General features: G+C 33.0%; 1 protein-coding gene across 2 annotated transcripts in view; it reads right to left on the bottom strand.

Moving 5' to 3' along the window:
- LOC108906102 (rap1 GTPase-activating protein 1) overlaps positions 1–24526 on the bottom strand; it is a 502314-nt gene that overhangs the window by 5882 nt on the left and 471906 nt on the right. For both annotated transcript variants that reach the window (XM_018709260.2, XM_018709261.1), the window contains 2 exons: positions 13934–14361; positions 11554–11826 (listed from right to left, as the gene is read on the bottom strand). In XM_018709260.2, the coding sequence (XP_018564776.1) occupies positions 11554–11826; positions 13934–14361 (701 nt within the window). The remainder of the gene's footprint in view (positions 1–11553; positions 11827–13933; positions 14362–24526) is intronic.

Genomic DNA, 24526 nt, shown 5'->3' with positions numbered 1-24526 from the left:
AGTACACTGCATTGAAAATCGTATAAATATATAAATAAACGAACAAATATTTATATTTATACACTTCCTATTGACAATGTTATAATATTAAAAAAAAACAGGAAGATAAAGATTTCATTTGGCAAACAACAATACACATAAGATATTATTAGTTTGCAGCAACTTGATCGTTAAAAAGCAATTTATTTAGCATCTACGTCTGAGTTATGTAAATAGTAGAGAAATATTATTTAACTACTGCTACGAGCAATAAAGTCATTTTCACAAAAAAGATACAACAGAAAAAAAAATTAGAAAAATGTACTAATATCTCTTCATATGTTGCAAAAGAAAATAAAGATTTGAATTTGTAATTCTTTTTCGATATTCAAAAGGGTACCCTGTAGCCTGTAGTGTTATAATATTCAATTAATATTTATAAATGTTAAAATAATTCTGTTTTTTAATTATTCATGTTAATTCCATTAGGTTAGTTAACCTAGTTTTTTTTTTTAAATTTTAATTAAGTCGATGCCGTTCAATGATTAAGGTGTGTGTCTTGCTCGTCGTATTTATAAAAAAAATAAGGAAAGCTACTTTATCGGTTAAAGCCTAGAACCGCTTTTTACTTTTCCTAATACAGAATCGATTTCATTACAAGTAAAAGTTTACAACCATCCATGCCGAGTTTCTAAGGCAGTAAAGGGAGTTAAAAACAGACCAAAACAGTCCGCAAGCAGCAACTTTATATCATAATCATAAATTATAACTTTCTTTTAAATCGAGAGTGCGGGGCAATCTGATACGGCTCGTGTAATTCGAGACCCCGGTGCATTTCTGCAGCGTAAAGATAGACGCGATTTTTATGAAAGAAGGAGTACTAAAACTAATTTTATGGGCGTGCATAATTCATAACGACGGCCGATTCCATCTATAGTCCGCGCCTGGCGACGCACTGGCTGCACGCCCGGATTTACAAAAAATTTAATGTACAGGGTAACACAAAATTAACTGGCCGTAGTTTACTACGGCATTCTACGACGAAAAATAAGAGAAAGCATGTATATATTTAACCAGAGTATTCTAGGAGTAAAAATTAGATAAATGCTACTAAGGGCTCCTTAAAGGTGAGCCACTGTTGTTTTTTCCAGATATTTACGGGGCCATTTGGGTAAAACTGTTATGATGTGAATCTAATAGTTAAAATATAATTTCTAAATTTTAGTTAATGGCATCTCAAACTGGATTCGTGTATAAATATTGCCTTAACGTTTTCATATGCTGAGGAGTCTCAACTGTTTGAGTTACACCTAAAGTTGATTTAAAAATTATGTTACATGCCGAACAAATATGACACGGAATATACACTGAAAACGATTGATAATCAGTTTTGTACATTCAAAATGTTTTCATTTCATTCATATCAAATGAAATGCTCAACAAAAATGTAGTAGAAACAAAAATTCAAATAATGCATGTCAAGAGTTACGTCATAAAAGCGTTTCATCAAAAATAGAAATTGAATTAACAAATTCATTAAAAACGAACATTGTTAATACCAGTTGATACCCAATATAACCGTACTTTGTTTAAATACAAATCAATCAAACTAAGCTAATGGCGTTAATACAATCGTTTTAATTTATTTTTTATAAATGTTTAATGCGTATTTCGTTACTTCTTGATTTTCAGCTGTTTTATGTAAAAAAAAATAAAATTATCGCATTCGAAACATAATTTGACAATTTGCGTATTAGAACAATTTTTCTTGCAGTTGTAGATAATTCAAACAATTGATTCTACAATCCTGGCAGATAAACAAGAATATGCGTTAGTGTTTCATTATCAATTAAATTCAGTGCATTCTAGATTTACACTTAAACGACTAGCCACGTCTATTGGGCGTTGTTGACACTGCCATATTAGCAACGTAATAAGAGGTGACAAATATGAAAATGTAATGAAAGTTCCTAATTCTGAATTTCTCAGTAAAAACGCAATTCCCCCATAATTAATTATGTATTACGTTTACACGAGTGAATCTTAAATGCGTACATATATTTTCAAATAGGTCATAGATATTATGCAGATATTCGTTTAACTTTTTTTTTATTTCATATAAAAAGTTACAGTTTAAAAGTTCAAGTTCACCGGCAACACTGAAGACATGAGCTCCCTTATGGAGTTTGTACTAGTGAGGTCAGTGGTCCTCAACAATGTTTTATCAAAAAACCATGCATATATAATGTAAATTTGACTTTCTTGTTCCTAATTTTCTTCGCCTAAGAACTACTAATTGCATCTTCTACATAGTAAACAATATCTTATTTAAAATTCAACTGTATAGAATGTTATACAGAATTTTACAATTGACATTTTATTATCATTTTTGATATGTTGCCTTGTTTTTTAATAAAATGATTTTGATTTGAAATGATAAAACATTTTGTACAGGGTTATTGGTTATAATTGTCAACCCTCCCTCAACTTTTCCATTTTTATGTTAACGAAAAATATTAAATAAGAAAGCTGTAGCTATTAACTGGAACTTTTTTATGATAATATTGAACTTTGTAGAGTGTAGCAAACAAAATATTTGTTTTTTTTTAAATTTTAAACTTTCTAAGTAGGTACCTCTGAATTTTTAAAAATCTGTGTTTCTTGATGATTGCAGCAATACACAACAGTACATTTTATATTTTTTTAACCGTATAGAAGGATATTTGCGGCACTTGCTCACTTTTCTTCTCCCTTTTGAACATGGGAAAAAATAAATGTAAATAAAATGTCAGAAATTTTCATTCATGACACACAAATGTTCAAATTGGTGTCCAGTTTGATCTATGAATGAATCTATAAATAATTTAGTTTTTAATTAATTTATTATTCTTGCAATATTTTTCGTATCTACTATTTATTACTTTTATTATTTTATTAGGAAAGTCTTAAATTAATGGTTCACGACATAAAGTCCGCGTTTAAGGGAGTGACCCCATAAAAATGTATCCAGAGATCTTAACTCAGGGTTATTTGGAGGCCAGTGGATATTGCCAAATCAACCTATCAAAAAATTAAAAGTAGTTAAAATATATAGTATTCCATTAGAAAAAACATTTGATTTTTCACGCTTTTTGAGAACATCCTGTACAAAGTTTAATATCGCCATAAAAAACTTCTAGTTCATAGCTTTTTATTAAAGTTAAAAATAAAAGAGTACCTAATGAAGGATTTACATTTCTAACCAACTACCTTATACCTACCTACCTTATACGAAGAAGATCGACAACCAACTAATTAAAATCAAGGCCTTTATTTATTTATTTATTTAAATTTTAGAATCGTTATTAGCAAGCATAGTTCCTATTTTTAATATTTATGTTGTATAGAAAAAAATATTGCGGACGCCCATGTATCTAGCTACCGAGCACTTCTAAGTAGCTTGCGTTCGAAATTCTACTATTCTCCATTTTATTGGGTTAGACGGTCAACAATTGATCGGTCCATATGCTAGATTTCTTGATACACGTCGCTTATTAAATGTTACGCATAAAAAGTGTATAAGACATAAAAATTTGCACATATTTCTGCAATTATGGACGTAAAATGAAGTCGTGTAAGAAAATTATAAATTAGGTAACTGCTCTAACTACGTAAATCAAGTCACTTTATTAAAAAAAATCATTTAACAGTTATTCCGGAAAAGTAAAGATTCCAGACATGAATAATTGTATTTTTTAAATCGATATGTAATTCAACTTGAAGAATTTTGGTTCTGAAATATTAGTAACAAAATGTATGGCGTTTTTCCTTAAATTTAGCTCCCCACCTTCAACTATTATTTTTGGATATATATAATTATATAAATGTTAAATATAAAAGTTCCGAATTCCTTAAAAGGCCAGAATTTTATATCAAATCAAACAAACATCGCAAAATAAACTGATTTTATTCTCTTTTTTAATAGTATATGTATAGAATACCTCTTACCTACGTTTATAGATATTTGAGGTTTAATGGGTGTATCTCTAATAGTAAGGGAGATATATGGCCATGGTGATTGTATCATGACATTATCGATTTTTTTGACCAACTCAATCTGTAATCTAAAATAATTAATTACACGAAAACAGAGAAAAAAACTTGAAATCGTCCCTTACATTTAAGATAAAAAAAGGGCTGAAGTTGTAACGTCATCTGAAAAAAAAATATAAGCATGTTTGCTTAGGGGTGGGGGTATTCCCCCCCCCCCCACCACATTCATAAATGCAAATTGTTTCGGTTACTGTGTCAAAAAGTAACATTTATAAACAAGAACTAGCATACCAACCTCCATTTAAATTGGACAAAGCGTTTTAGAATTACTTGGAAAAACTATATTAAGACTTTAGCGCCATCTAGCGACTAAACGAAGCAAGTTGGGATCGAGATTAGGTGCACAATTTTCTTCAAAAGCATACAGCACTACTCAACTCAAATTTCACGATAGAAATTACGGATTCCCAGCATCAAAAGATATACCAGGTCGAAATTTTAGACAGACCTGTCCTGTGTCGTTTCGTTTACGAATTACAAAAAATTATGTATAATTGTTAATTTTTGAGCAGAAAATTGGAACGATGGTTATGGTTTAACATCTGGAAATACTATCTAGAACAAAACTTAAACTGGCAAAGCCTACCAGTGAGATATAACGCTGCTAAATTATATGTAACGGTGCCTACAGTACTCAAATACTAGACTACTGTAACAGTTGCTCAATTAGTTGCAAAATAAGTGCAATATGACGTGCGCCGACTCGGAATTTCCATAACCCAGATGCATTAATCGACAAAACCCTTTTACGTATGCACCTCGTGTCTAAGGACGCTGTGCGGCAAATAGATTTGTTGCAGATTTTGTGACCCATTTTGCACGCTTTAAATGACTGCATGCATCTGGCTCGGTAAACCGACATGTAATGATGTGCTTATCGATTGTACGTTTTTCTTTTCGGCACAGAATCGGAGGTCACGAACTCGCGTGATGTAATCTGAAACTACTGTGACCACTTAACCATGGGCGTGCATCGTTTTTGGAAATGGCTTCATTCGAAAGGTTGTTGTTCCCTCTAAGTTACTTTAACATTCAAATTTCCCCAAATTTTCAAAAATGTTACGTGAAATTGAGTGAAAGTTTGATACAATTTGTGCATGTGCATCATTTGCCCGAGATATAGTTTCTGGAAAGACTTAGTTAATATTTTTTGCTACGAATAAACACACACTTTAGAATTCAAGAGCACACAACCAACTTTATTTGTCTTCTAAAGGTAAACAAGCTGAATCTACATCTTCATTTAATAGTGACCACCAGCCACTTCTCAATTTTCCCGGTATTTGTTACAAAAAAATAAAAGAGTTAGAAGGAAAGAAGATGGAGATTTTATCAACAAGATGACAGCGTTCAATTATGTCCAATGATATCCCGTGACATGCTCTTGTTTTTTTACAAAAGTGACAATTACTTTACTTTGGAAGGTTCATCGTAGAAGACAAGTATGGTCATTTGTAGACTCGAGAAAGTGTGCACAGAGGGGCCTTCTTCGCCTATAGGGTTTAGTTTTATAAACTATATCAAGGAACAGCTGTGGGTTAACCTTATTGGGGGATAAGGGGTCTCGAGGGGCCGAGAAGAAGGCGTTGGAGCCAGTAATTCTGAAGTCAGTGTTCGTTCAGATATGCTGTAAATCTGGCCTAAAACATGTAACAAAATAGAAGGAAGATGGGTACTTAAAATGAATACAATTGCCAAACGCAATGGACCAGTACCCATAACAAATATAAAGAGAGGCCAAATCCAAAAAAGTCTAAGCCGACAACGCAAAGAGATAAACAACTCAGAAATTGCGTAACCGAACAGTTTAGAACTGACGATAGCAAAATAAGCAACTATCCTAGAAGCGACAAATAATTTGAAAATATTTCAATAATGATTTTGGAAAATGAAAATTAAATAGAGAGAGATATAGAGAATTATAGAGAACCCAAACAGTATCGTCGATACTTTGCTCCAAAAATGAATACATCAGTTGTGAATTAATTTCATGCGACAGGATAGTGTCGTGTGCGAAGTTCCGTACGAACCTTTAATTTCATTCATATTCTGAATCTAAAGACTGAACGAAAACTCCAAAACCAGTAAAACAAGGACATCGAACCACTCACCAAAGCCATTCAGTGAAGTTCAAGATTCCAAAGTTTTATCGAAGTTACGAATTCACAGCCGGGCGAAGCCAAAAACCGTTTCTCACACCTGAAAAATCACCGATGTTTCGAGTTTTCGAGTAACAGTATGAAATCCACAAAACATACCGATGTGATAAACATAAATGCAGAAACCCAATTTGATGATGAGTCAAGAGAACACCAAAGATTGCTGAAATCGTCAAAGACCAACGGCAAGAATCCACCTCGGGAATTAGCGGAGTCAGATGCGATCGAATGTCGACTCTGATTTTGTAGAGTTCATTCATTAAGAGCTCTCCGCATTCACTTTCATTACATTGTACATACGTGTCCCACTGTATTTAACTAAACCATATCTATCTATATCAATTATACTAAATTAAATAGCGATTCTTTTTTATGCAATTTGGAATCGCTGTTTAATGATTCCGACATTAATTTTTGACCCTATATGATTTATAATAAACTGAATTAAATGCTATACGACAGCCAAGCTCTGCCAATAGATTATATGTATTATAGAGATTATAAAACAATCATTCACGAGTTTATACCGAATTAATTGGAAAATTATTGTGGAATTAGATGAAAATATTTATGCCCGTATAATAAATTAATTTATTGCTTACCCACTTACAACTATATTAAATATTTAAAAAAATTGTATATGAATTTCTATATGGAAGCTACGTGAAAAACTTTAAATTGAATTCGTGCAACGAATATAAATATGGTCTAGTAATAATAGTAGGTGCAGAAATCGAAAGAGAAAGCAAACAATACCTAATAAAATTATAAATTATAGTTATTGCACCTATTTTTGGTTTAACGGCTTTGTTTTCCTGCTTTTCATTTATAATTTATAAGAGCCTATAGTAAAAATGTTTCTGTTTGTGTTGTAAAAGTTTGTTTAATCAGTTAGTTACGTGTAAACAAAATTAGTCATTTTAAATTCAAAATAAGCGTGGTGGTGAAAGAAAATAGCAGCATTTTGATCGGGTTGCTTAAGAATCGTTTCGAAATCGTTTCCATTCTAATATCTTCCCATATTCATGTCGTAAGAGAGACTGAAAAATATATCACCCAACATATGTCACATATCCTAATAGTATAGACATATGGCTATTAAAAAAATAAAAGAAATGCAAACAGAACCTATATATCGCGGCGCCTAACGGACCCAAATGAGAAAGATGACGTTTGAGATGAGTGTTTATTCCGGTTCTATAATTATTCTGATAAATTATATGGTATTTTTCAAATAAAAAGAAGAAACTTATAAAGGAATATTATATTAATGTGTATTCTTGTAAGATTCTTGTGCAGAGATCAGTCCATTATTTTAGAAAAATGAGATTTCAGTCTTCATTGAGAAATCAATCTTCTTTCGTTATCAACATTTTTAACAACGTTTGTTTTTTAATTTATTAAAGTTTATTTTTTTATCTTTTTACTTATTTGCACAGCTAGAAACAATATATGATGTAGACAAGTATGTGGGCTTGTCGCTAACGGGTGGTATGACGTCACAACGTGATTTCGGTACGTTTTCCCGAGCGCCGTTTTAATTAAGTATTCTGCAGAAGAAACTATTGAAAACAAATTCTGACTTTTAGCACATTAACTAATTATACTTTCGGAAAATGAATTTTAAGAATATGCTAAATGAACCCATTTGACAACGCAAAAAGCAAAACGCGAAAAGGTTTATTTGCAACCCACATTTACAGAGTGATTTACAGAAATGGAAAAGTTGTGTTGCTTACGGGAAAATATCGAGAAAGGGAAGTTTTATGGAATGTTAACTAAATACAGAAATAAAACAAAAAGTAATGGCTCGTGGAAAACTTCGTAAGAGCATTAGGTGCTGGCGATGTTAACATAAAGATTTTGCAAATAGTCTACTGGATAATCAAGTGTCTTAAAAATATTGTGCTGTACATAACGTTGAATAAACTAATTATATTAATATTATTAATAAATGCAAAGTTCGACGTACTCGCTCAAATTTAATTAAAAATAATTTATTAGTGTATTATAGAGAAATATACCAATTGATTCTAGGAATTTAGTGATATATTAAATTATTCCAAAAATCTAGCTTATTAACATTATGCCATTAATGTTATTAAGGTTAAATTTAATATAATTTTTTAATCCATCAATTTGTCACTTCAATCAAGTTAAGCCACGAAAATAGCTTTTCCAGCAACAGTTTTTCCACCCACATCTCAATAGTTTCATGACAGAATGTGAGACTCCTAACTGTTATCAAATTAGGTTTGGTTTTCAATTTGTTTATTTAACAATGAAAACTATATACTACGTATTTTTGCAAAGTCTGACAAGATTTAGAAAAGCATGTAAATTTGTAATTAGACCCTTGTAATTAACAAGAAAAAAAAAACAAATGCATCTTCAGTAACTTATTCTTTTTACAAAGGAATTTGCTTCCTAAAGAGGTATTTATTTTTTCCCCTTAAAAACAGAACTAGTTTTTACTATACTAGTTTTCGTGTAACTAGCGTGAAAAGATTGATAACATTGCGAAAAAAATATTGATGATGTAAGCAGAGCCCTAGGCCAAAATAGACCTTGTTTCTCTTACAAAAGTATTGCCATCGAAAAATCTTGATTTGAGTTTGCTTAAAAGCAGCTACTACAAAGAGATCTTCTTCTTTCCATGTGTTAGTCTCTGTCAAAGGTAATGAGAGAAGAGAGAACAACAATAGGCCTCTTGCACCTGCCGGATTTTTTATTTTAGTTCACATATTTAAATATGGCCTTATTTAAAATTATTAATTATAAAATCTTTTGTGAAAAATTCTACTCGAAAATTGACTAAATCGTACATTGAAATTTGCAATTGCTTCGACGTCATCGGTAAGTAAACTGGCCGCTCCACATTAGAAAATGATGTCGGTCCTGACTTCTTAAAAATATTTATTATTTTTAGTTTACATACGATACGATAACTATACTGATGTGCTATTATATTTACTAACTGGTTTCCATTATGTTATGTAGGTATACCTAAATATGCACCTATGTAGCAAAATAATAAAGTCTGTGTAGGTATAATATTTAATTTTTACGACGTTTAATTCAAGTGAGCTTTCCGCGCGTGGCATAATATTATTTACTACCTAAATAATATTTTGAATCTAAATTTGTTATTTTAAATAATAATTAGTTTTTAGTTTTTAAAAAATTCCCAAGAATATTTGTAACATGACCGAACAAGGTTATGTTAAAGCCTAATCAGACAATTTACCGAATTCCATGATGATTGCAGAGTTTTTTTCGAAAAGCATTTTATTTTGAAATGATTTATAGGTATCTACATAAATTTATTTTAAAATACATTTTTTCTGACGTTTTTACTGATGTATTTTCACACATCGGTACAATGCATCAGTAATATGATGGTTTAGAAGGATTTGCCATATTTTTTATAAGTTTAACTTAAAATATTTACAGTATATAACGAGCGTTCAAATAAAAACGTGGTCGAAGTTGGCTCTGACACATTGGAGGTAGGGAGTAGCTTATAGCGACCAACTTAACCTCATTTCTCAACGAGCTGTATAGCAGTTGTCAGTTTCAATAACGTTAATGACTATATAACTTTATTTTAAAGAATAATCGTGATAACAATAACAAACAATTAAAGGAGCTGCGGAAAGTGTCCCCCTCCTTGTTATAACAATAAATTAAAGCAGCTGCTGAAAGTGTCCCCCTCCTTGTTCCAAGCACTTTTCACACCTGTTCCTCAAAGAATTAAAGACATTTTCTAAGATGCTCGGGGTATTGTTAATTTCACGAATCTTGTCTATAAGTCGAGCCTGCAGATGGTTTAAATCAGGAATAGGCAGTTCAAAAATAGTGTTTTTAAGGTAAGGCCACAAAAAGAAATCACACGGCGTAATATCACATGACCTCGGTGGAAATTCATGTTCAGCATTGAGACTTATTAGTCGATTTTGGAAAACTTCCCTCAACATATTCATCGTCTCGCCTGCCGTATGTGCCCTTGCGCCATCTTGTTGAAAGTAAAAGTTTGTAATTTCGTTTTCTTCCAGCTGGTTAACAAAAGGAGCGATAATTTCTTCTCTATACCTTTGCGCAGTAAGAGTACCATTAAAAAAAATAGGTCCATAAATCCTCCTTCGATTGAGAGCACACCAAACTCCAATTTTTTGAGCGTGTAGAGGGCCCTCGACAAAAAAGTTATCTGGTTTTTCAGAAGACCACATTCTCATATTCTGTGAGTTTACGTAACCACTTAAATGAAACCAGGCTTCATCAGAAAAAAAGGTGATATTATGAAGTTCACCGTAGTTGTTTAAAAACCATTCACAAAATACAGCCCGTCGCGGAAAATCAACTTCATGAAGTTCTTGCTGACAAGTTAAACGATAGGAGAACAAACGCAAATCTTTTTTTAACACTGTGTGGCAGGTACCGACTGATACTCCCACCATTTGTGATAAAACACGTACAGAAGTTCTTGGCGCATTTTCCATTATTTGTTGGACATTTTCTTTTAATTCTTCAGTCCGCTTTTTAGGTCGGCCGCTTCCTTCTTTTCTTGTTACACTGCCCGTTTCACGAAAAACATTAACACAACGCTGAACTGCACTTTGAAAAATTTTGTACTCAACAACGCCGGGAAATTGATTTTGAAATTCTATGAAACATTCCTCAATAGAATACTTCCATATTCCATCAATCTTGCGTCCATTTCTAAAGTAGGACTCTATGATAAACACTTTTTGTTCTTGAGAAAACACCATTTTAAACGCTTTTTAAAACGAAAATATTCAAATTGATAGCGGCGATATAGCGCTTTGACAGATGACGTTTAAGTTCATTTGCTATTCGCTACGCCCTACGTCCAAATTTTTAGAACCAACTTGACCACGTTCTTGACCACGTTTTTATTTGAACGCTCGTTATAAGGTATCGTACTGCTTATTGACACCACTCCACACATTTAATAACCAAAGCAGTCAGCTGCACTGTCGAAACGCGTATATGTCGCGCTTGCCATTTACTTACCGATGACGTCAACCGATTAAAACTTTAATATCTAATAATGTTTTAAAAATAAATTGATATAACAAAATCTTTACACACTGTTTGTAGTATTCAGTGTAGATACGAAAACTATTAAAATATTTTTTTCTGCAAGAAGCCTATTATGCAAAATGGTTTCAATGATCACATTATTGATCAATCTCAATACGGTAACGTGTTTTTATATTAATTATATTTAAACGTATCGTTTTGAGTTTTATTTTGAATAATTTATTACTAGTTAGTTTTTTAAAAAGACCTAGAATCCTACCTTGTATTAGACGAGTTGGGATCGATGGCTTGCACGACGATGAAGGTGTGCAAGAAATGGGACGCTATCATGTCGGGCGAAAACGGCGTGTTTTCCTCCTGGAAAACGATCGCCACGATGTCGTTCCCGATGTGCCTCTTCCTCTGCAACTGCTGCGGGTCGTTCTCCGTGTACGGCAGGAGTGTGGACACGTGGAACATGATCTCCCTCTCCTTGAAGACATCATAGACCGCCGTGTCTCCCGTGTGACCGTTTTGGATGTCCAAACCACCCCTGCAATAAAAAATAAATTAAATGAACAAAACTTAAATACCTATGTATTAATTTTGGTACTGATACGATTAACGATTTTTTTTTATCTTAAATGAATTCATTTTCAAGAATGCAAGATGTAAGAAAATTATCTCTTGTGTGGTTATCTATGGTTCTATATTCTACCTTAAAAAAAAAAGAAAATCAAATTTCCTGGCATCGAATTATTACAAAATACAACCAACATCACTCTGTTGTAGATAATTAGGTACTCGATGATGGGTTAAGCTGATATTAGAATCGATGGTGTAAAATAAAAATATTTCTTTGAAATTAAATGATTTTGATAGCGGCCCAGGGTCAAACAGATCACCACAAAAGAAAATTTAAATACAATTAAGATACTGGTATTACTCTATATTGGTATAACAGTAGTGATAGTGTTGACTCCAATAGCTTTCTTGAGATATTGTTACGTTTGTTACCGCTACTTGTTGTGGAAAATGAAAGCCCGCATCATGAATAACAATTGGAGGATGGCACCTTAAAGGTATTAAGAGCAATTTAAAGATTCATCTTCCATAAACTTTCATCTAGAGAACTCCATCTTCCTAGACCTAGAGAATCGATTACATTCGAAATCGGTATACAATGACAAATGAAGCTTAGTTTAAGGATGGTCCAAAACAGACAGGGTAACCAGGGATAAAATAACTAGACCAAGGCTCAAGTGATAAAGAAGCTTTGGAGCTTCCATACAGTTCGAGGCATATCCACAACGTAAGAGAATCTTTTAAAAGTCGAAAAGGTACATCAAAGACTATTTTTCGACGTAGTCAGTCGCCTTCAACCTCAATGTACTTTGTAAGTCGAGGGATCAGCTTCCTGATACCTTTGTCAAAAAAATATCCCGCCGCTTCTCAGGCCCATTGTTTTACGGCATTGTGGACCTCATCGTCGCGTCGGTAGAAAACCTTTTTCCACCCACCTTAAGGGAAAAGATGAAAATCAGAAGGTGCCATGTCAGGGCTGTGGGCGGGGTGGTTGATGATGTTCCAACCAAATGAATCCAAGAGTTGCTTTGTGGCTTTGACTGCGTGCATTGTCTTGCAACAAGCACACTTCCTCCGTTAACATTCCCCTTCTTTTGTTCTGTTTCACCCTCTGTAGTGTTCTCACAGTATCTCACAGCATTAATAGTTTTCCCCCTGGAGCAAAAAGTCAAGAGGGGAATGCCTTTACGGTCCCAAAACATAGTTGATATGATGTTTCGAGCCGAAACGGTTTTGAATTTTTTCGCTGATGGTGAAGACGGATGTCGCCACTGCATTGATTGTCTTTTCGTTTCAGAGGTGTAGTTTCATCGCCGGTCACAATACAGTCAAGTAATTCCAGTTCGAAGCGCTGGATTGGAACGGCACCGTTCCCTTTGCAATAAGAAACTGGATCACGTTATTCACCTCACGTAGTTGGCGGGATTCGGAATAGCTGTATTCATTTCAATACGCCACTACAACAACAGNTGCAATAAGAAACTGGATCATGTTCTTTACCTGAAGTAGTTGGCGGGATTCGGAATAGCTGCATTCATTTCAATATGCCATTACAACAGTTCTCAACTGACTGAGACAAGTGAGCGCGCTTTCTGCACCCAACATCTTTGTCGAAAACAAACACCACCGAGTATCAGAGTTTCAGTACTCTTACTTCGTGGATATGCCTTGTACCTTTAAAACTTATTCGAGACTGTTTATAATTGCTAAATGAACTGGCAAACACTAGCACAAAGTGCATGGTTAGGGTTCCATGATATAAAGACACTAAAGGAAACAAAAAGGCAGATAATGTTGCAACAAAGGATCTGCAACGGATTCCTAGGAGCAGAGCCAGCTTTTGGCATTCCTTCAATGTTAAAGAAATTGCAAGACACGGAAGAAGTTGCGTTGCAAGAGTTTGGCATGAATGAGATTCTGGCTGCTTAAGAAACCTTTCTCTATGATAGAACTAACTAAAATCCACAGACTTTTGCACTTTGTAAGATTAAACTATCAAACGAATAAGACAGAATTGGCTACAGTGTTTCGGGACTCTTTGGAGATACGTTAAATAGATTCAGAAGAGGACTTACCTGTAACCTTTGTGATCCTTGAGTTGTATCCTTTGTCCGAGCAGCGAGAGGAAGTCGTCGAAAGCGGGGCTGGTGTCGCTATTGGAGAAGAGGTCCTCCTCGGTAGTTTGTCCGTACCGTTGGTAGAGGACGCCGAACTTGAAGTTCGTGACGAGTACGTGCTCGTCGTAGTTGGCTATCAACTGGGAGGCTTTGGGATGCAGAACAGGTACAAAGTTTTCAATGTTGAGCTGCTCGTTGAGCAGCTTGGCCATCTTGGCCGGGTTGGGGCTGGAACCTAAGCACGAGGACGGGACTATCTCGTGCATGGTTCCGGTGCGGAGCCGCAGGAGGATACGGGTGTGCTCCTGGTTGGCCACGTTCTCCGTCTTGATGGAGAGGAGCACGGGGCCCAGGTTGTCGTCGTTGCCTATGAGGGACGAGTGTTCCTGCAACAAAGAATTAATAATTTCAATACAATGTAACTACAACAAATCAAATAATGTTAAAATCGATAATCATGTTTTAAATATGGTGTAGATCAACTACACTAATACGCACTCTGTAAATATTGTCATGAAAAGAGACTTCAGTTAAAATGTATTTTTTAATTTAATTAAGATTAAATATAAGATCAGTCACTTTGTATCTATTCGAAATTACTTTGTTTCTTTGTAATTTAGATATATAATATTCCTAGAACACTGTATAAAAAAGATAAATGAAGTATCATTTATAGTAAAACGTTATAAATAGTGATTTCCTGTGTACATGACATTATTGATGAGTTGCTGTTTGTTGCTGTATAGATTAATTTTAGGACTTATGTATTCCCTCCGTGGAGCGATTCAAGTTTGATTATATACATAGTTTTCGTAGAGTGCATATTGCTCGAGATATCTGAAAGTTTCAGATTAAAAAAATCACCCGGTATATACATTATTAGTCTTGTTTCAAGACTTTTATTTTTTTGCAACATCCTTGCCATCCTGTGGTCAACATATTTCAATAAAAATGTAAAACAAGTTCTTGGCTCAGATATATTTCTTCAGCTTCGAGTAGCAAATAATTGCTTCTTATCTTAGTTGTACCGTAATGGTGTGTAGGCGCACATTAACAATTCAAAACAGGTTAGAATGTCATTTCAGAGTAGGAAATTCTTAAAAAATGGCTTAGTTCTGCTTTTGTAAAAATCCACTTACAATTAGATATTATGTCTTAAAACTAATCTACTTAAAAGTATAAATTAAAAAATTATAAGATATGAAACTTTGTATTATATTAGAGAATGAAGAATTTTAAGAAAATTTAAAAGGTAGTATTTTTTACCTTTCACACAAAGTACTTGTTATATTTAAACTGCTGAAAAAGTCTAGGTACACTGTAAGAAAAATTGGACCTATTTTTACTCAATTTTACTCAATAATTTCTGTCCACACCTGATTGAGTGAAATTTTCACTTTATTAATATGAGTACAACTAAAATTTTATGAGTGAATTTATCAGTTTTAATTCAAATATTATCAATATTATGTAAAATTATCAAAATGCCCAATATTAACTGAAAATGTACTCAATAATTTCATTTTTTGCTTTCACTCAGACCGATTTATTTATAGTGTACTAAAACTAAATAGTGATGAAAAAATTTTCATGGTATTATGAAAAATATATGATTCCTACAGCAACTATCTAATCAACTTTCATCCATAAGTGTGATGTTTATCAAATGCATTAATGAGCCTAGTAAAATCAAGGAAAGTTAAAGTCTCCAGTAAATATTTAAATATTGTGAATACATTCATCTAATTATATATCAAAGAAACTGAAAGTTGTATCCGCCGTTTTTTTTTCAAAATTTCACTTTTACTTTCATCGACAAACAACGCAATATAGGTATGATTATTAGTACACCATGCAGGGATGGGCTATTTTTTAAATATGTATTACATTTAAGAAGGTTGATAGTTATTTACCTACGCAATGAGCGTCATACTCGATTGATATCCCATAAGTGAAATAAAGTATTTTTTACATAATTTACAATCTCAAAGCAAATACATGATAATAGTCCAGTCGCCAGAGGCCGAAAAGTTACTGATGGTGACATTTCCTTGATAACTCGGAAATAACTACACAGGAATACTTTAAATGATGAGTACAATAACCAAAGTATTTTATCAGGAAAAAAGTTATTAACAATTTAATCGTGAAAAAATTTTTTTAGTAGTTTTCTTTAAATAACTCAGTGGGATGACTTAGTACGAAAAAATACTTAGGACAAGATTTTATTCGTAATAAAAATAGCTACAAAATGGCGGTGGTCCGATTACGAAATTTGCAATAACAAAACCGTGAGATTGAAAAAACGGTATAAAACGCCAATTTTTTTAAGTTGCTGTAAAAATGTCAATTATAAACAAAAAGTGATAAAACTTTCGAAAACTATAGTTCAATATATATACAATAATGATGCTAAAGCTGAAAATCAGGAGAGCAAAACTTTTTGTTCTATAAGGTGTTATACATTCATCNTGACGCTAAAGCCGAAAATCAGGAGAGCAAAACTTTTTGTTCTATAAGGTTTTATACATCCATCGGCATCTGAAACTCGAAACTTTGCCAAATTTGTTGGAAGTTTTGCTGACACTTGTGGAAACTCACATAGGCTTTTTACATATTTGTAGTGGTTTTTATACAAAAAAAAAGTAAATGAATTGGACGTACACATTGTCACATTGTGTAGAATTTCACGTTGGTGTATAAATATTTTTTTGTGTTGTATTTCTACTTTGTACATTGTATTTTTATATTTTACAATATATTATTCCTAATACTTTATTTGATGTTAGTTAATATATGAATAAAAGTGTGAATTTACAAGACCAGATTTGGCTCAACCAATCATGTAGTCACCCGATGTGTAGAGAACTGTGCTAGTTGTTCAGTAGGCATGTTTAGATTCATTTGTGGTGAAATAATATAGCATAATATTTTAAGTACCTAAATATAATGTGATAAATAAATATTGAGGTAAGTAAATAATATGACTTGATGTAAATTATATAAATCTTTTGGTATATCTTCATTTTAAGTTATTGAAAAGTATGAGAAACATCATCATCATCATAACCACACTGAGTTTCTCCTATCCTTTACACACAGACATCCAGATTGTAGATTACTATTTAACACATACTGTTTTACTTACACTATATTTTGTTTTCGGTTTAATCTTTTCAAGAAGTGGCCATTGATCTCAACATGATTCAAAGATTTCAAAATGCATTTGACGAGAACTATGCATTTGGCGAGAAAAAACTATGGCACAATTTTCATTCAGAAAAAGTCTTCATATAGATGAAAATCGCAGTAAAACCTTTCCCAGAAAATACATGAAGAATGTTTTTATGAAAACGTATTTGATGATCATTTTTAAATTCGAACACATTTAATTAGAAAATTAGCAGGGTACAATCTTATGTCGCAGATACACAAAACAGCAGCGGCGCCATTGGTCAGGCTGCGCATAAACCATTTTCCTAGGCACACAATCAAGTGAACGCGCTCAGGTAGTATTTTTAACGTTAACAATGGGTACGGCCCGAGCGGCACAATGTGGCACTCGATTTTTCCAGACTTTCTCGCCCACGCCCCAGTCCCTCATTTTAAAGTCGTTATTATATTCCGTCTTCTATTGTTTAGCATAACGCTGAGCGGCAAAGGAGGTCACCACGGCGTACACGTACGCGATATTGAGGCACCCGACACTTCAGCTCCGCTACACCTCCTCCTACCTGACACTTCGAAATTATGCCGACGTAACACGTGTGGCGATTTACTAAAATCGTAGAGGATAATGGATGCGCTGATTTTAAGAGTCCCCCTTCCAAGACTAAGCCAAATCTGACAAACATAAGCACTAATGCGTAAAGTAAATATTTTGCACATTATTGCCAATAGTAAATGTTTACACATAATATGACACAGTGGAAAATGTCGTATTCCAAGTTCTGAGTAAATTTCAAATTTTCGCTCAACTTTCCAATTGAAACCGCGAACCATGTCCAATCAACTCTACCACAGCCGCAGCCCGATGCTATCAGCAGAGCAACCGCTGAGGATGCGGTGCGAAAATAGAAAATTCCTCCAGTTTCGAATTTCGGAAAATAAACGGAACTGGGGAATCACAATACAGAACCGCTGTACCACGTTAGACTCCAAGTCCATCACGCGTACTAGGCGATTACAGTTCTCCAATCCTATGGTGGACTTCACTATAGAACTTTTGCGGACCCATCAAAGAATGGGATCTAACGTCGACCCTACTACCTTGCAGTTCAGTAACTAGGGACGGATAAACAAAATATACACTCGAACGTGTAATCCTATACAATGTATCACGTATCTTCAATTCATTTATACAGTGTGTCTACTTAAGTTGGAACCATATGGAAAACTTTTTTATTATTGGTTTGATGAAAAAAATTTATTCTTCATAAAAAGTTCTGCATAGTCTAAAATCTAAAATGCAACCTTCAGTTATCAAAATTTCCCAGTCATATACGAGGTATATCAGAAATTATGAATTTTGCTCAAGAGTAAAGTACCTTTATTTTTGACAATACAGAAGATTGTTATAAAGAAAAGTTATTTTGAATTAAAAGTTATTTTCAAATATGCAATTACAGACATTTAGCATGAAGATTAAGATTTTGTGATTATTTACGTTTTACATTATAAATTATTTGTATTTATCTCTCTTATCTGTTAAAAATATGATAACATTTCCATTTATTAATGTTTATGAACAACCTTACAATTTAAATACGTAATGAATGCATAATAATTATTTATTTTAGAAATAGCAAAATCCATACAAAGAATATTTAGAAACAAACATCATACGTATTTATACAGAAACTAACATAATTAAATTTTAATTCATTCTACTAAAGCCTCGACATATCGACCTTCTCTTTGCAAACATTTAATTGTTCTTTTGCTAAACTCCTGTAATACTTTCCGTATCATATTTGGAGTAATTTTTTGGCATTTTTCAGAAATAATCCTCTCCAAATGGTTTACATTATCAAATGGTCCTTGCTGATAAACCTGCTGTTTTAAGTAACCCCATAAAAAAAAGTAAAGGGGAGTTAAATCAGGGGACCTGGGAGGCCAAGAAATCTCTGAATACCTATGAATCATCTTTCCATTAAAAATATTTTCAAGGAGTACTCTAACGTTTACTGTACTATGGATGGAGGCACCGTCTTGTTGGAACCAAATTTTAATACGTTTTTGTAACGGAAGTTCGTGCATAAATTCACTGACTTGATTTTCTAATAATTGTAAGTAATGTGCGGCATTCAAGGAATGTCGAAAAAAAAATTGGTCCAATTAATTTATTTTTGTACATACCACACCATACGTTCGTTTTAAACGAATATTGGTTACGACTTTTTATTACAAAGTTTGGATTACTGTCAGACCACCGGCGACATTTTGTGATGAGACGGTTCCGTTGGAAGAAAATGTTGCCTCATCGGAAAAAAATATACTTTTTGTAAAAACTTTCCTTGGATCAGAGCGCAGAATTCAAATCGTCTATCGTAATCCCTTTGTTGTAATGTATGTACGAAATGCAGTTTATATGGACAATACCTATTTCTTTTTAAAATATTTGCAACTGTATCTTTACTTACTGCAGTATTTTGGATTCGAGAGGCCCTTTTGCGCAATGACATTTTTGGTGCTTCTACGACAGAAAGCATCACTTCAAATTCAGTGTCTTCATTGGTAACCTGTTTTCAGCGTTTATGCTTAAAATTATTTTCAATACTTCCACTGGTCTTAAATTTATTTAATATTAATATTTCATGTCAGTGCATCCTAGATTACGTTAAATTGTAATTGTATCAAGTCATACACAATAATTAGTAAATAATCACAAAATCTGAATCTTCATACTAAATAGCTGTAATTGCATATTTGAAAATAACTTTTAATTCAAAATAACTTTTCTCTATAACATTCTTCTGTATTGTCAAAAATAAAGGTACTTTACTCTTGAGCAAAATTCATAATTTTTGATATACCTCGTATAAGACTGGGAAATTTTGATAACTGAAGGTTGCATTTTAGATTTTAGACCATGCAGAACTTTTTATGAAGAATAACTTTTTTTCATAAAACCAATAATAAAAAAGTTTTCCATATGGTTCCAACTTAAGTAGACACACTGTATATTCCGTGTATAAAAACCATAACAAATATGTAAAAAGCGATTTTCTTTCAATTTTTGTTTTTTTGTAACGAATTCTTAATAACAGAAACACAATTACAGTTACTTTAATCCATCTAAAATAGTCTAGTTTATCTCTTTAAGTTTTTAATCTGAATAAGCAACTGTAGAAAATTTTTCAATTCAGGACCAAATGTAAGACATATATGAATGAATTGCAACTTGAAAGAAAATAATCAAAGCTTTTTAAATGCGACCTCTAAATAGTGAGGACACTCACCTACTTCTGTTCGTAGTAAATTACATTATGGGAAACTGTGCCAACGAATACAAGAAGAGGCATATGGTAAATACGACGCATCTAGTTTTCTCTCTTAATTGCTTTATCAATGTAATAAAAGCCCATTATATCGTAATAAGTACCAAGTATGAATAGGAATAAATCAGCAGACAGAAGTCAAGAAATATTTAATAAATTATAATCATTTTTCTCTAAACAGTCTGTCTTGTTATTCCCATAGTTCGCATTCCATAGTTGTTCCCATTTTCATTTGTTTTTTGTACTATTAAAAAGTTTTCAGTCAAAGAGTTAAGTGAAATGTTAAGAAAGGCCGAGACAAAATCATTAATAAGAGTGTTGCAAATTGGATTCTTAATGGTCTCACTCTATACTTTTCTAGTTACGACAGGAAATATCTCATTTGCTTTATTCAAAAGTAAGCCAAGCCGTTAATCACAGATCCTTTGGACGAAAATAATGAGACTTTCCTTATGCCGCATGCTTTTAATTTATATTCCGCGGTCGAAATTATAGAGAGTGACTAAGACATAATATAAAAACACTATTACCATAATGCGTATAAAATATAAAATGATTTCTATACGGTTCAATATTATTTATCTTTGTGCCGCTCGCTATGCACATCGATAGAACCTATAATCGTCTAGAGACCGAGTTACACTGAACGTCGATCTATATTCTATCTCTGTCTTTTGCACTTGGTAGGGAATAGGGAAATGCTTTTTTAGTGGGTGTAAACGAACTTGATTTAACCCGTCCTGAGAAACGTCATAGCATAAGCGTAGACGAGGGGTCTAATTCCATGGCTATAATAAATTTATAAATTAAAAAAACACAACTGGGACGTTTTAAAATGCTGTAATAATTAAAATGGATCAAAGTGCCTGTTATAGCAATCCGTAAAAAATATTAGATGTTATGTTTTATTATCTTTTTTCATTATTTTCTATATCTTGTTGCCTTTTACGCAGACACGCCAATGGATTTTCGTTCCCGGCACGCTTCATCCCCCTTACTAGTCCAAAAGCTAGCGATGAATCACTCTCTATAATTTCGACCACGGAGTACAGGCATCTCTTTTACAAGACATAGATTGTCAAAATTACGATTTTAAAAATTAAGAAACCTGTTGTTTTCTAAGGCATTAATTTGAAATTTTGTACAGATTTTCATACCATTACGCAACTTTTTTACTTTGGTTGAAATTTTTTAATCATTTTTATATCAGTATTTGCTTAATTTCTTTCTTCATTTCTCCAAAATTGATCTTCTGCGACGACCAAACTTTTTTCTTATATGATACTGAATATACACTAAAAAAATTGAACTCAATTTTACTTTCACATATTCTCCATTCACTATTAATAACTCTATACACTCTATCAGTATGAGTACCTACAACTGAGTGAAAAACTGATGCATCAGAAATGAGTGAGTTTTACTCAAATCCAAGTTACTGCTAACTATCAATTGAGTGACTCTTTACTCTATTCTGAGTATATAAAACCATTTTAGTGTTGACTTTCTCTCTAATATGATTTCAATTTAACTATTATTAAGTCATTTTTTACTCAGACTTGGTTTTTGATTATTGAGTGCAAAAATAAATCACTCATAAATCATTAATTAGGATATACAGTGTTGAAACTAATTAGATGCTATACAGCGTGTCCTGCAAATGATGAACTTTCAAATTAGGAGATATATTGTAAAAATAATGTCTCAAATCTAATTTTTTTTATAGTAGTAACTCTCGAAGTTAAGAGATGAAAATCGGTATTTTGTAATAACTTTTTTGTAATTTATTAAATTTGTATAATTTTTGGGTAAAAGCCATGTTATTTGAAATTAGGTCTACTAATGTGTATAATTTACTGACTTACTTCGGGGACCCAAAAGCAGAGAGCCCTTGATAATCTCGGCCTTGAATAAATATTTGTTCAATTTTAATTTAAATATCATTGTCATAAACCTCTAAACAGTCATGGTGGTTTCAACACAGATATGTTTTAGAGACAATAATTTAGGTCTCGATTGGTTTACTGATCGGATAAATAAATTGCCATAACATATATGTATTGTACGTTACAAATACGTAATTATAGATAACAATTTAACTATCTATTTATTTAACCAAATATTAATCGAGATTTAATAGGCTGTCTTTAATTATTGTAATTAAATCACTGCAATTAAATAAAATTTTCACTGAAATAACCAGATAAACCGATACTTGTCCAACTCCAAAGCACACCATACACCATTCTGCCATCCACCACGCCAAGGTCACGAGATAACCTAATGGGACGATGGGAACAGACAAAGACAATGCATCTGGATATGAAAATGGGTGGGATCATTCAGTAATGAGGACATTTACTCTGATTTATGTACAAGTGCACCAAATACGAGTTTACATGAAGAATTTTTTTTTTAATCGCTCGATTTTCTGTTTATAACAAGTGAATATTAAAGATGCAGCAGTACAAAATAAAAATAAACATTTACTTCTAATACACGATACATGACTGTTTTGTCAACTACGAATTACGGTTCATATAAACTCCATTAGGAGTCTCTACGGTACTATTACAGACGCAACAATCAGTAATCGGTATTGTTAGTCCTCATTTTTAAGCAATGACAAATCCTTATTTATTCCACATCTAAACAATTCTTATGTACGACAAGCGGTGTTCATGATAATGTTCCATTGTCTTCACTCCACGGCTTGCTTGTATTCATGACTCAAAAAAATGCATTACATTTGAAACATGCAAAGCATCCGGTTATAATAATTCTTTTTTTTTAAATATACATGTGTCGTTGACGCAGTTTGTAGTACAGATGGAATTACTACGCTGGAATAGCCCAAATTTGTTGATGTGAATGAATAACTCAATACTCTTTTTTTTGTTAATAATTCTGAACACAGAGATAGTTGAATGAATTTCCTGCCGATATTTACGCATGTTTCGAATAGAATTTGTTTGGGTTAACACATTTTTTTCCGACCGGATAGACGAAAATTTAATTACGCGAAATCGATGTTTATAAATTCGTATAGAAAATGCGAAAGCACGCTTTTGTGAATTACACAGTAACAGGTACAACAATGCTAAACCAATTTTTTTAAATATTCGCAATTGAATTCAGGAAGTTATATTTTGCTCTTTTTTGAAATATACATAAAACGACGGTTCATAAGTATTTATCCACAAAATTCACCGTAAAGAATGAAACGGGGTTTTAGGTTTCTTTAATGGATAACGGCGGAAAAGCGGAAACGGACGTAGATAATTTTTTGTAAGATCCCCTCTGTGCACGTTTGTCTAGGTAATTACAGTGTAAACAAACAATAAGCAAACAGTATCAGTGTCATCAGTGGGAGAAAGTTAAAGTCGTCCGTAGATCATTTCGTAGAAATGGGTCGTAAGACGAAGTTTTTATACAGGGTAATTGTAAAATATGTAGTTAAATTGAAGCAGGGGATAGAAAATGTCACAAGAAGTTTCTTATGGATATGGGTCCGACAACGTTTCATTTTGCAGTCGAAAATGTATTCCGTTAAAAAAAAACAGTTTTAAAATGATACGTGAGATATAAATAGGTCCTTAAATACATTTCAATAATCTCATAGAGGTACAGTATTTTCTTCTGAATTACGGTGAAGATCCAGGGGGGTACTGAGGGCTTTTTATTTAAAAAAAATGCTCGTGCTGCATAGAGAAACCGATGTCATGTTCTCAATTATAAGCCTCTTAAGCCAATGCTACACTCTATTTGGCACTCCTCCAACATAGTTATAATACACAGAGCGTTCATAAATGTTTACAAGCCAAGTGACCGCTTAGCTTAGGCAAGCAACATTTCAGGGTTGGTACTGGTAACGGAAATTCCCTAAATCTTAGCGTCACCAATATTAATGATTCGTTTACAATGAACAATGGCAAACCGTTACGTCTCGAGATAATGCGATCGCTGATTGGTTGAACAGAATCTCGTAAAAAATTACACCAATCACAGCCGGTGAAACAGAAAGTTGCGTTTTACTGTAATCTTAATCTTA

The sequence above is a fragment of the Anoplophora glabripennis genome, unplaced genomic scaffold (genome assembly GCF_000390285.2).
Source record: "Anoplophora glabripennis isolate ALB-LARVAE unplaced genomic scaffold, Agla_2.0 scaffold214, whole genome shotgun sequence".
Taxonomy (NCBI): Eukaryota; Metazoa; Arthropoda; class Insecta; order Coleoptera; family Cerambycidae; genus Anoplophora; species Anoplophora glabripennis.
The sequence above is the reverse complement of the archived record's forward strand: the minus strand, read 5'-3'. Positions and strand labels throughout refer to the sequence as shown.